The 13,649-nt window shown below is 47.9% G+C and overlaps 1 protein-coding gene across 1 annotated transcript in view; it reads left to right on the forward strand.

The window, feature by feature from the left end:
- The first annotated feature begins 2,378 nt into the window (after positions 1-2,378).
- LOC121585868 (calcium-binding mitochondrial carrier protein Aralar2) overlaps positions 2,379-13,649 on the forward strand; it is a 93,442-nt gene continuing 82,171 nt past the window's right edge. The window contains exons 1-3 of the mRNA XM_041902153.2: positions 2,379-2,469; positions 9,936-9,983; positions 10,414-10,556. Of these exons, the coding sequence (XP_041758087.2) occupies positions 2,404-2,469; positions 9,936-9,983; positions 10,414-10,556 (257 nt within the window). The 5' untranslated portion in view covers positions 2,379-2,403. The remainder of the gene's footprint in view (positions 2,470-9,935; positions 9,984-10,413; positions 10,557-13,649) is intronic.

Genomic DNA, 13,649 nt, shown 5'->3' on the forward strand with positions numbered 1-13,649 from the left:
TAATACAAAAGTGACAGAGACAGGTAATGCCGTGTCAAAGGACCAAATCATTCATGTTTAAATCTTCTCAAATATTGTCCTACAACCAAATGTAATACCGGTTATGAGATTGCATTAGCTCCTCAAATGTTACTCACAGCCATTTTTCCAATAAACGATCAACTGAGTGCCATCAATATTTGGGAGGGATGTGGGATATGCCCTGGTGAAGGCCATTTTGAGAGGAGCAGACGGCCTGCTGAGAAAAATATAGTGGTTCATGCTGGTGATCGGGAATCCGAAAAGCCACCGGCAAAAAGCTATGAATTATTTTAAGCGCAAAATGCATTTTCTTTGAAGACCATGTGCCATTAGGGCCCTTTGCTCCCTTTTAAATTGTTTTTATGCTGTGAGTAATGTTAACCTTTGCTTTTGTAGTCATGTAATTCTCTCTCTCTCCCTCTCTCTCTTTCTCTCCCCCTGACACAAAGCATAGATGGAGGGATGGAATGGCTAGAAATAAAGTAGCGAAACCATTTACTGTGAGGAAGAGGAGGAGAAACCTTGTATGCTCTCTTCCATAAATGCCCCTTTTCTGCCTTAGATCTATAGGAGAGGTTCTTTCTCAGAAGCTATATGTCTGATGTTGAAAATAATTGAAGACCTGCTCTACTCACTGGAGAAACATAAAAGACCATTACAATAGTGCCTTCAGAAAGTATGCATACCCCTTGACATTCCACATTTATGTGTTACAGCCTGAATTAAAAACTGATTAAATAGATGTTTTCTCTCGCACATCTACACACATTACCCCATAATGACAAAGTAAAAACATGTTTTTAGAATTTTGTGCTAATTTATTGATAGTGAAATACAGAAATATCTTATTTACATAAGTATTCACAACCCAATACATGTTAGAATCACCTTTGGCAGCGATTACAGCTGTGAGTCTTTCTGGGTAAGTCTCTAAGAGCTTTGCACACATGTATTGTACAATATTTGCACATTATTCTTTTTAAAATTCTTCAAGCTCTGTCAGATTGGTTGATGGTTATTGCTAGATAGCTATTTTCAAGTCTTGCCATAGATTTTCAAGCTGATTTAAGGTAAAACTGTAACTAGGCCACTAAGAAACATTAAATGTTGTCTTGGTAAGCAACTCCAGTGTATATTTGGCCTTGTGTTTTAGGTTATTGTCCTGCTGAAAGGTGAATTTGTGTCCCAGTGTCTGTTGAAAGCAGACTGAACCAGGTTTTCCTCTAGGAATTTGCCTGTGCTTAGCTCTATTCCGTTTATTTTTATCCTAAAAAACTCCCTAGTCATTGCCGATGACAAGCATACCCATTACATGATGCAGAAACCACCATGCTTAAAAATATTAAGAGTGGTACTCAGTGATGTGTTGTATTGGATTTGCACCAAACATAACGTTTTTTATTCAGGACATAAAGTTCATCCAAAGTGTAATTAATAACTTCACCTTGCTCAAAGAGCTATTCAATGTCTGCTTTTTGATTTTTTACCTACCTACCAATAGGTGCCCTTCTTTGCTAGGCATTGGAAAACCTCCCTCATCTTTGTGGTTGAATCTGTGTTTGAAATTTACTGCTAGACTGAGGGACCTTACAGATAGTTGTATGTGTGGGGTACAGAGATGAGGTAGTCTTTCAAAAATCATGTTAAACACTATTATTGCATGCAATTTATTATGTGACTTGTTAAGCACATGTTTTCTTCCTGAACGTATTTAGGCTTGCCATAACAAAGGGGTTGACTCAAGACATTTAATCTTTTCATTTTCTATTTATTTGTAATAATTTCTAAAAACATAATTCCACTTTGACATTATGGGGTATTGTGTGTAGGCCAGTGACACACCATCTTAATTGAATCAATTTTAAATTATGGCTGTAACACAACAAAATGTATAAAATGTCAAGGGGTGTGAATACTTTCTGAAGGCATTGTACGTACATAGATATGGATGCAACATTAATGTTTTTACAGTCTTCACTCAATGACAGCCAGGAAAGGTGCATACGCCTATTACCAAAATGAATAGTATCAGATCATGTTTAACTAAATGCATCATATTTTGTGTAGGCATAGGGCCAATGTCAGTTATAGCCTAGTATAGGTGTACTGGGAGGATCCAGAGATCTTATGATGATGATGATGAGCTTCATAATAAAGACAGAGAACTTTGAAATAAGGAATGATTGACAACACCTTACTCTAATACCTGTGTAGTAACAAGTCTGTTCATGAATAGTAATATGGATGGTTACATGACGATGTCTGCCACTGACTACCTCTCTACCGCTCCATACCACGTGAACACTTTAGCCGCCTTGATCTCCTCTCTCACTGCAGACAACCGCGCGTGATTTCCATGGGAACGTCGTCACGCAAAAGGAAATGACCGGGTTTGCTTGGTCAGAGTGGGCTTTGTTGGTTGACAGTAATCTTGCTATGGCTGCAAAGGTAAGCTCACCTTTTCCGAGAGAAAAAAAAACGTTTTTGTCAGTAGGTGAACTAGACAATGTCGGAATAGACAACGACACCTTCGAACCCAGGCGCGAGTTTCTCAAACACTGACTTCCTCACCCATCTATTGATAGATGGCTAGCCAGCTAGCTACTCGTTAGCCTGCTAAGAGGATGTTCGAGGTTTACATTAGCCAGTGGCAATGACATTGGGGCATTACAGTGTAGGAGGACGGGGCTGCTTGCAGAAGTCAAGGTTGTAATGGGATGCATCCTTTCCCTGTGATGCACTATGCGGAAGCCGGTTATCAGACCAACCTGTCAGTGAAACCGGTGGTCTCTGTCCCTCCCTTTCCCCACGTCCCGTGCAGCCGGCTGATTAGCATGTCTTTGATTTAAAGCAGGCTGTAGCCTGGTAACCTTGGTTAGCATCATGCTACATGAGCTTCTCCACATACACATACAGTGAGGGAAAAAAATGTTTGAGCCCCTGCTGATTTTTTACGTTTGCCCACTGACAAAGAAATTATCAGTCTATAATTTTAATGGTAGGTTTATTTGAACAGTGAGAGACAGAATAACAACAACAAAATCCAGAAAAACGCATGTCAAAAATGTTATAAATTGATTTGCATTTTAATGAGGGAAATAAGTATTTGACCCCTCTGCAAAACATGACTTAGTACTTGGTGGCAAAACCCTTGTTGGCAATCACAGAGGTCAGACGTTTCTTGTAGTTGGCCACCAGGTTTGCACACATCTTAGGAGGGATTTTGTCCCACTCCTCTTTGCAGATTTTCTCCAAGTCATTAAGGTTTGAGGCTGACGTTTGGCAACTCGAACCTTCAGCTCCCTCCACAGATTTTCTATGGGATTAAGGTCTGGAGATTGGCTAGGCCACTCCAGGACCTTAATGTGCTTCTTCTTGAGCCACTCCTTTGTTGCCTTGGCCATGTGTTTTGGGTCATTGTCATGCTGGAATACCCATCCACGACCCATTTTCAATGCCCTGGCTGAGGGAAGGAGGTTCTCACCCAATATTTGACGGTACATGGCCCCGTCCATCGTCCCTTTGATGCGGTGAAGTTGTCCTGGCCCCTTAGCAGAAAAACACCCCCAAAGCATAATGTTTCCACCTCCATGTTTGACGGTGGGGATGGTGTTCTTGGGGTCATATGCAGCATTCCTCCTCCTCCAAACACGGCGAGTTGAGTTGATGCCAAAGGGCTCGATTTTGGTCTCATCTGACCACAACACTTTCACCCAGTTCCCCTCTGAATCATTCAGATGTTCATTGGCAAACTTCAGACGGGCATGTATATGTGCTTTCTTGAGCAGGGGGACCTTGCGGGCACTGCAGGATTTCAGTCCTTCACGGCGTAGTGTGTTACCAATTGTTTTCTTGGTGACTATGGTCCCAGCTGCCTTGAGATCATTGACAAGATCCTCCCGTGTAGTTCTGGGCTGATTCCTCACCGTTCTCATGATCATTGCAACTCCACGAGGTGAGATCTTGCATGGAGCCCCAGGCCGAGGGAGATTGACAGTTATTTTGTGTTTCTTCCATTTGCGAATAATCGCACCAACTGTTGTCACCTTCTCACCAAGCTGCTTGGCGATGGTCTTGTAGCCCATTCCAGCCTTGTATATGTCTACAATCTTGTCCCTGACATCCTTGGAGAGCTCTTTGGTCTTGGCCATGGTGGATAGTTTGGAATCTGATTGATTGATTGCTTCTGTGGACAGGTGTCTTTTATACAGGTAACAAACTGAGATTAGGAGCACTCCCTTTAAGAGTGTGCTCCTAATCTCAGCTCGTTACCTGTATAAAAGACACCTGGGAGCCAGAAATCTTTCTGATTGAGAGGGGGTCAAATACTTATTTCCCTCATTAAAATGCAAATCAATTTATAACATTTTTGACATGCGTTTTTCTGGATTTTTTTGTTGTTATTCTGTCTCTCACTGTTCAAATAAACCTACCATTAAAATTATAGACTGATAATTTCTTTGTCATTTCTTTTCCCTCACTGTACACCCTCACGTCCTTAGCCAAGGTAGGCCACCAGTACTTTCCGGTCAGGCAGCGCACTGTACGACCGATACCTGGGTGACCAGAGGAGGGGGACGTGTGTGCCCAATAGATCAGATGGTCACTGACAAGAGAAGGCACGTACTGCAGCCCAGCTGGACACTGAGGTGGAGATGGCTCTGTGCGTAACGCCCACTCTATGTCCGCGTCCATCGCCCATACTACCGGCGCCACTATGCAGGAGGCCGGGAGTATAGGGGTGTTGTCTATGGGCCTCTCCTCTGGGTCGTACAGTCGTGACAGTGCGTCTGCCTTCACGTTCTTCGTACCCGAGATGTAAGATAGGGTCAAATCAATAAGCTCCCGATAACCAACGTCGTAGTTTTGCTCCGCCGGGCTGAGCTTCTTGGAGAAGAAGGCACAGGGGCGGAGCTTGGGTGGCTTGCCCGAGCGTTGAGGAAGGACAGCGCCTATCCCTACCTCGGACGCATCTACCTCCACTACGAACGATAATGATGGATTGGGATGGGCCAGTACCGGAGCTGAGGTGAGCAAAACCCTCAGGTTACTGAAGGCCTTGTCAGCCTCAGCAGACCAGCGGAGCCGGGATGGCCCACCCTTCAACAGTGATGTGATGGGAGCTGCAACCTTGCCAAAGCCCCGGATAAACCTCCGATATTAGTTGGCAAAGCCAATAAAGCGCTGCACCTCCTTATCCGTGATTGGAGTCGGGCAATTACGCACGGCTGAAATGCGATCTCCCTCCATCTCCACACCTGAGGTGGTAATCCGAGGAAAGAGACGGACTGTTGGAAAAACAGACACTTTTGGCATAAAGGTCATGTTCCAACAGTCGGGCCAGCACTTTGCGAACCAGGGACACATGCTCGGCGCGCATAGCAGAATACACCAGAATGTCATCAATGTAGACCACTACACCGCGACCAAGCATGTCCCGAAACACCTTGTTCACAAAGGACTGGAAGACGGATGGAGCATTCATCAAACCGTAAGGCATCACCAGGTATTTGTAATGCCCTGTGGTTGTGCTGAATGATGTCTTCCACTCGTCCCCCTCTCGGACACGCACCAAGTTGTACGCACTCCGGAGATCTAATTTTGTGAAGAAGCGCGCCCCATGCATTGACTTGATCACAGATGGAATGAGTGGTAGAGGATAACTATAACGTATTGTCCCCTTGTTCAGTGCTCGGTAATCAATGCAAGGGCGCAGACCTCCGTCTTTCTTCTTCACAAAAAAAGAAACTTGAGGAGGCGGGCGAAGTGGAGGGACGTATGAACCCCTGGCGTAGGGACTCGGAGACGTATGTCTCCATCGCCTCCGTTTCAGCCTGCGACAGGGGATACACATGACTCCTGGGAGGCACATCGTCTACCCGGAGGATTATCGCGCAATGCCCCGCCCGTTGAGGTGGTAATTTGGTCGCCTGCGTTTTGGAAAACGCGTTCGCCAAATCGAGGTATTCATGGGGAATGCGCACGGTGGAGGTAGTGTCACAGTTGAGTGTAGAAGTGGTGTGGAATCAAGCGCAGGACACACAGAGGCTTCGTACTGACGTCTTTAGTGAAGACAAAAAAGAACAAGCCAAACACGGCTACATACAACCTGGCAGGCAAGCGAACTTTACGCACACCGGTAAAGTACATACAAAGGCACAAAAGTGCGGAGCTCTCTACTACACCGAACAGAGAGACAAAAACGAACTAGCATCCCACAGTGACAACGAACAAAACAACAAACGATAACGTGACGTCCAAAAGTGTAAAACACAAACCTACAACAGGAACAAGATCCCACAAATACTGTGGAAAAACAGACTGTTTAAATATGGTTCCCAATCATAGACAACCAGCAACAGCTGACACTCGTTGCCTCTGATTGAGAACCACTCTGGCCAACATAGAAACACAAAACTAGAACACCACAAAGAACACTCACACCCTGGCTCAACATACAAGCGTCCCCAGAGCCAGGGCGTGACAGTACCCCCCCCCAAAGGCGCGGACTCCGACCGCGCCAACAGAACACCACAGGGGAGGGACCGGGTGGACACTCCGCCTTGGCGGCGGATCCGGCTCCGGGCATGATCCCCACTCCCTCTCTAACCCCCCACAGTACCCCTGGTCCGGTCTGGCCCTGCTGGCCGGAGCTGGACTGAACACTGGTGGAGCGGATTGCTCTAGCTCCGGCGTGGAGCAGCTGACCGGTGCCGGACCAGGCACCGGTGGAACAGGCACAAGCTGTGCCGGACTGACGACGCACACCACTGGCTTGGTGTGGGGAGCAGGAACAGGCCGAGCCGGGCTGGCGACGCGCACCATTGGCTTGGTGCGGGGAGCAGGAACAGGCCGGGCCGGGTTGGCGACGCGCACCATTGGCCTGGTGCGGGAGCAGGAACGGGCCGGACGGGCTGGCGACGCGCACCATAGGCTTGGTGCGGGTAGCAGGAGCGGGCCGGACCGGGCTGACGACGCGCACCACTGACTTGGTGCGGAGAGCAGGAATGGACCGGGCCGGGCTGGCGATGCGCACCATTGGCTTGGTGCGGGGAGCAGGAACAGGCCGGGCCGGGCTGGCGACGCGCACCATTGGCTTGGTGCGGGGAGCAGGAACAGGCCGGGCCGGGCTGGCGACGCGCACCATAGGGTTGGTGCGGGGAGCAGGAACAGGCCGGGCCGGGCTGGCGACGCGCACCATTGGCTTGGTGCGGGGAGCAGGAACAGGCCGGGCCGGGCTGGCGACGCGCACCATAGGCTTGGTGCGGGGAGCAGGAACAGGCCGGACTGGGTTGGCGACGCGCACCACAGGCTCGGTGCGAGGGACAGGAACAGGCCGGACCGTACTGGGGACACACACCACTGGCCCTACGCGGGGATCAGGAACGGGCCGGACCGGACTGGTAACACACCCCAGTACCTCTCGCCTTGCCTCTACACTTTCCTTCCCCTTTGTGACCAGCGGCCCCCGTAACCTGGCGAATTCCTCTGCCAACCCGCTGGACCGCTCTATTGCGGCCTCCTGCTGCCCCGTCGTCCACGGCGTGAGCCCCCCCCCCCTAAAAAAATTCTGGGTGTCTCTCCTCCCCGTGGACCAGGCCTCCCTATCTCTCGCCAGACTCTCACCCCACTGCTCCAAAGTCCAACCTCTCTGCTCTTCACTTGGCTTGGCCCAGTCGAGACTCTTCCTCCACTGCTCCCAAGTCCACCCTCTCTGTTCTTCACTTGGCTTGGCCCAGTCGAGACTCTTCCTCCACTGCTCCCAAGTCCAACCTCTCTGCTCTTCACTTGGCTTGACCCAGTCGAGGTTGCAACGGAGATCCGCTAGAGATTCCCCTGGCGATGGCTCCTGGACACGCTGCTTGGTCCAGTTTTGGTGGGATCTTCTGTCACGATCGTCGTATACAGAGGACCAAGGCGCAGCGTTATTTGCGAACATGCTTTTATTAACTAGAATGAAAAACACGAACAAAACAACAAACGATAACGTGACGTCCAAAGGTGCAAAACACAAACCTACAACAGGAACAAGATCCCACAAATACTGTGGAAAAACAGACTGTTTAAATATGGTTCCCAATCAGAGACAACCAGCAACAGCTGACACTCGTTGCCTCTGATTGAGAACCACTCTGGCCAACATAGAAACACAATAACTAGAACACCCTAGAAACACAAAACTAGAACACCACAAAGAACACTCACACCCTGGCTAAACATACAAGCGTCCCCAGAGCCAGGGCGTGACAGGTAGTGTCTTGACTTTCCACCATAGTTGCACCAACGGAAACACATAGACACCTACCCTGACACTCTCGCGACCACCCTGTGAGAACCCTCTGTGGCCATGAAAAGGTGGGGTTGTGTAGTGCTAACCAGGGAAGACCTAACACAACAGGGAAATCATGAGACTCAAGTGACTTGCTCTCGATGAGTCTAGTGTGTAACCATAGTGACTGGTGCTGTAACGTCCCTAACGAACCCGGACCCTAATGGTTGACTGTCAAGTGCTCTGATGGGGAGTGGAATGGATAGGGGAACCAATGTAATGCCTAGACTATGTGCAAATGACCTGTACATAAAGATCCCAGCTGCGCCTGAATCGACCAGAGCCTTACACTGGGGAACTACCGTGTAATCAGGAAAGTGGATGTGTAGGGTACAGTGCGCAGGAGAGGGCTCTGAACGAGTGTGGGTGTTCGATACCTGCTGTGACGCGAGAGTGCCCTGCCTGCCGCCTCCAGACCCAAAAGAACGCAGACGACAGCGTGCAGCAGAATGTCCTCCCGTGCCACAAGAGTGACACTGGCGCTGTCGTCCTCCGCTCTCCCGGATCGCCGCTCCACCCAGCTCCATCATCTCGTGATCCGGGTTGGGGGGCGGGGGGGGGGGGGTAGAACGGGCAGGCCCCTTCCAGGACGTACTCTAGAAGCCAGCAGGTTGTCCAACTGGATGGCCATGTCCACCAATTGGACTCGATGAGGGTTCCGCTCGTTCCACCCGGACCCAGCCGCTAGAGTACGAAACTCCAGGGCGAAGTCCTGCGCGGTCCTCGTCCCCTGCCTCAGGTGTACCAGCCGCTCGCCCGCCTCTCTACCCTCGGGCGTGTGATTGGAGACGGCCCGAAAGAGGCGAGCGATCTCCCCGTAGTTGTCCAACGCGACTTTTCCTTCACTCCAGACCGCGTTGGCCCACTCCAGGCCTTTCCCCAAGAGACAGGAGACGAGGGCGGACACCTTCAGCCGGGCTGATGGTCGAGAAGTATAATTCCATTTGTAGGAGGAATCCCTGACATAGGGCAGCTGTCCCGTCAAAATCCCGTGGTCGAGATATGTGAATCCCTCTGGGTGCTGGGGTGTGGGTGGCTGGATCCGGTCGCTCAGCTGGTCCCGAAAGATCGGGTCCTCTCTCTCCAGGTGTTGGACGACCTGAAGAACCCGATCCGCATAACAGGATTTATTCTGAACCACAGAGTTACGCAGTAATGCGTAAAAACACACGGGGAATATTCCTGGCGATACAAAATACACGGAGCTCCACCAAGCTTCTCTCTCTTCCACAATAAACAATCACACACGAACGCCGAAGCCTGCCCGAACAAGGAGAGGTGGCAGCTTCGGAGGAAGTCGTGACACCTAGTAGCCTATGCCTATAGGCCTATCGATTTATTTATTTTGTATTTGTATTTATTCGCACAAAAAAGACATGTTACAAACAGTGCAGATAAAAACAAGGTAAAATGGTGTGCAGGTGAAGTTGGAAACCCAAGAGGGCTTTAATGAGGGCTTCAATAGAATTGTAAATTAAATAAGTGTATTATTATCAAGTTATTACCACAATATTGTGATGATGAGACCTTGATTGTTTATTATGTGATTATAATGTGTGGTCTTTGATGTCATTTCTTTCTCAAGGGACAAAAGAGGGCTGATCCTACTGAGCTGAAAGCTATTTTCTTAAAGGTCAGTTATGTAAGAATCAATTTGCCTATGGATCTACAACATTTCCTTAGTACACTGTATACAAGCCAACTTCATGTACTGGAAAGCCATTGCCAATATAGCATTTATTTGTAGGCTTCTTCTGGTTCAAGTTACAAAAACAAGAGTCAATAGTGCATTTATGGTTTTCTCCATTGAGGTCTGAATCCTAACTTGAGATCCCTGCACACAACTTGAATTTCTACCATTGACATCAATGCATGATTTATGCCTATTAAAGTCTTGAGTTACGTGTGAATGATCTCAAGTTAGGTGTCTGCCCAAAGGATTGAAACAGTCAGCGTCAGTGTCTTCCTCAACCAATAGATAATTTATTAACAAATCAATGAGGGGTTCTGTCTGTCTCTCTGTGTGTGTGCATGCCTGTTTGTGTGTGTGTTTGCTGTTGCAGTATGCCAGCATCCAGAAGAACGATGAGGCCTTCATGTCTCCGGAGGACTTTGTGGCCCGGTTTCTCCATGCACACACTGACATCAGGCTATCTGACGAGGCCACCTCACTGCTGGCTGGGGTGGTGGACCAGAAGAAAGATGGGTGGGTATGGTGGATAGACGACCAGGGCTTGTATCACAAAGCGTATCAGAGTACGTGTGCTGATTTAGGATCAGTTTGGCCTTTTAACTGTCTCACAAAGCTTTGTGAATACAGGCCCAGACCAGGAAAAACTCCAGGCTTTATGCATAGTTATAGGTTGGTTATAACAACGACCTGGAGTACTGCTAGGGTTATAACTAGGGCCTGGAGTACTGCTAGGGTTATAACTAGGGCCTGGAGTACTGCTAGGGTTATAACTAGGGCCTGGAGTACTGCTAGGGTTATAACTAGGGCCTGGAGTACTGCTAGGGTTATAACTAGGGCCTGGAGTACTGCTAGGGTTATAACTAGGGCCTGGAGTACTGCTAGGGTTATAGCAAGGGCCTGGAGTACTGCTAGGGTTATAACTAGGGCCTGGAGTACTGCTAGGGTTATAACTAGGGCCTGGAGTACTGCTAGGGTTATAGCAAGGGCCTAGCCCTTATTTTCTAATGCACAGGATGCAACCCCAAGAAAAATAACAAATGTTTTAGCTTATGATGCTTTTATTTACCACTTATTTATTTGATTTATTTAGTAAAAAAACAAAAAACTCTTAGAAATCCTCAAAGGCCCTTTGTCAGGTGTTGTTCTCTTCCTTCTGTTGGTTGTTGCGCCCTAATTCATCTCATCTTATCCCCCTCTCCCCTTAACCCCCATCACCCCTACGTTTTACATTAATATGTATGTTTTTAATGATACATAATGACGGGCAATAAAATGTTAGGGTAAGTCAAAAAGAAAAACACGTTGCCACGGCAACCACCTGGGCTCCGGCAAAGAGCAGAGTGCATGCGGTCATGTTGCTCACATTATGAAGGCCTGCTTTAAAATGGGGGGGAGTGGAGGCTGGCTGGCTGCACACATGCACTGTAATTGCCCGTGCCATTCAGCACTTCTGCATTGTGCGGCTTTGCAAGCCGGATAAATGGCGGCAGCATCACTGCTATTAAGGGATAAATCTATTAGGAAACCATGGCTTGGTCTCTGTATCTAAACCTCATTTGGTGTGGTGGGGTGGTGGGTAGGGGATACCAAATGATAAGGGAGCAGAAATGTCTGGTTTGATGGTTTGATCAAAGCCACGAAATCAGAGACCTTTGTTTGAATGCATCCATTTTGTTTATAGTTGACATCGTAGGTTAGTCGTCATGTATTTTGTTTTAGCTTGTTTTTTTGTGTGTTTTTTTGCACGTGAACCCTAAAAATACATTCTGATTTCGCTAGACAATGAGATGGATGATTATGCCTAGTGCTGCTGGAAGAGAGAACAGACAATGGCTGCGCGTGTCAACATCTCCCCCTTTTATGTTCACGGAAAACAGGAATGCATTGTCTGGGTTATAGCAAGGGCCTGGAGTACTGCTAGGGTTATAACTAGGGCCTGGAGTACTGCTAGGTTTATAACTAGGGCCCGGAGTACTGCTAGGGTTATAACTAGGGCCTGGAGTACTGCTAGGGTTATAACTAGGGCCTGGAGTACTGCTAGGGTTATAACTAGGGCCTGGAGTACTGCTAGGGTTATAACTAGGGCCTGGAGTACTGCTAGGGTTATAACTAGGGCCTGGAGTACTGCTAGGGTTATAGCAAGGGCCTGGAGTACTGCTAGGGTTATAACTAGGGCCTGGAGTACTGCTAGGGTTATAACTAGGGCCTGGAGTACTGCTAGGGTTATAACTAGGGCCTGGAGTACTGCTAGGGTTATAGCAAGGGCCTGGAGTACTGCTAGGGTTATAACTAGGGCCTGGAGTACTGCTAGGGTTATAGCTAGGGCCTGGAGTACTGCTAGGGTTATAACTAGGGCCTGGAGTACTGCTAGGGTTATACCAAGGGCCTGGAGTACTGCTAGGGGAGTCGAGGCTGGCTGCACACATGCACTGTAATTGCCCGTGCCATTCAGCACTCCTGCATTGTGCGGCTTTGCAAGCCGGATAAATGGCGGCAGCATCACTGCTATTAAGGGATAAATCTATTAGGAAACCATGGCTTGGTCTCTGTATCTAAACCTCATTTGGTGTGGTGGGGTGGTGGGTAGGGGATACCAAATGATAAGGGAGCAGAAATGTCTGGTTTGATGGTTTGATCAAAGCCACGAAATCAGAGACCTTTGTTTGAATGCATCCATTTTGTTCACAGTTGACATCGTAGGTTAGTCGTCATGTATTTTGTTTTAGCTTGTTTTTTTGTGTGTTTTTTTGCACGTGAACCCTAAAAAGACATTCTGATTTCGCTAGACAATGAGATGGATGATTATGCCTAGTGCTGCTGGAAGAGAGAACAGACAATGGCTGCGCGTGTCAACATCACCCCCTTTTATGTTCACGGACAACAGGAACGCATTGTTTTTCAAGTATTGACAAGGAGAAAAGAAAGTAAGAAAACATCAATTTAAACAATCATATTATGATATACTCCCTCTAGTTTAAATTAGAGTATTTTTCGGGATGTGCATACTGCATACATTTTTTCTTGCCAATGCATCTGCCGCTGTTTTTACTCCAGGTAGGATTCCATTTCACAGAGATGAGTCAGGGCGGGGTAATCGTTTTTGTGAGTAGAGGGGGTTTGGATGTATGTAAACAGTGTAATGCATTTCCCTGCCTCCCTCTGTGACTGTGTAAATCAGGTGATACACTCACTGTCAGCCGTTACGGTCTCTCTCTGTTATTCCCCCTCCCCAGACTTGGCTGGCTGAGATAGATACACTCCCTCTCTATGTCTGCAAATTACTAATTCAGCACATGTAGACCTCCCTACTTCTGTCTCAAAGATGTGTCAGAGATTTTTCCTCCCTCCTCTCTCTCTCTCTCTCTCTCTCTCTCTCTCTCTCTCTCTCTCTCTCTCTCTCTCTCTCTCTCTCTCTCTCTCTCTCTCGCTCCCTCTCTCTTACTAACTCTCTCTCTCTTCCCTCTCTCTCTCTTTCTCACTCTCACTCTCTCTTTCTCTCTCTCTCTCACACACACTTCTTTCTCTCTTTCTCTAATTTTTCAGATGGAAAACTCTTCAAAGTGTGAAACCCTCTGAGGTTAGTCTCTGGGGTTAAAACTTTGTAAA

This window comes from Coregonus clupeaformis, chromosome 17, assembly GCF_020615455.1.
Source record: "Coregonus clupeaformis isolate EN_2021a chromosome 17, ASM2061545v1, whole genome shotgun sequence".
In the NCBI taxonomy this organism is placed as follows: Eukaryota; Metazoa; Chordata; class Actinopteri; order Salmoniformes; family Salmonidae; genus Coregonus; species Coregonus clupeaformis.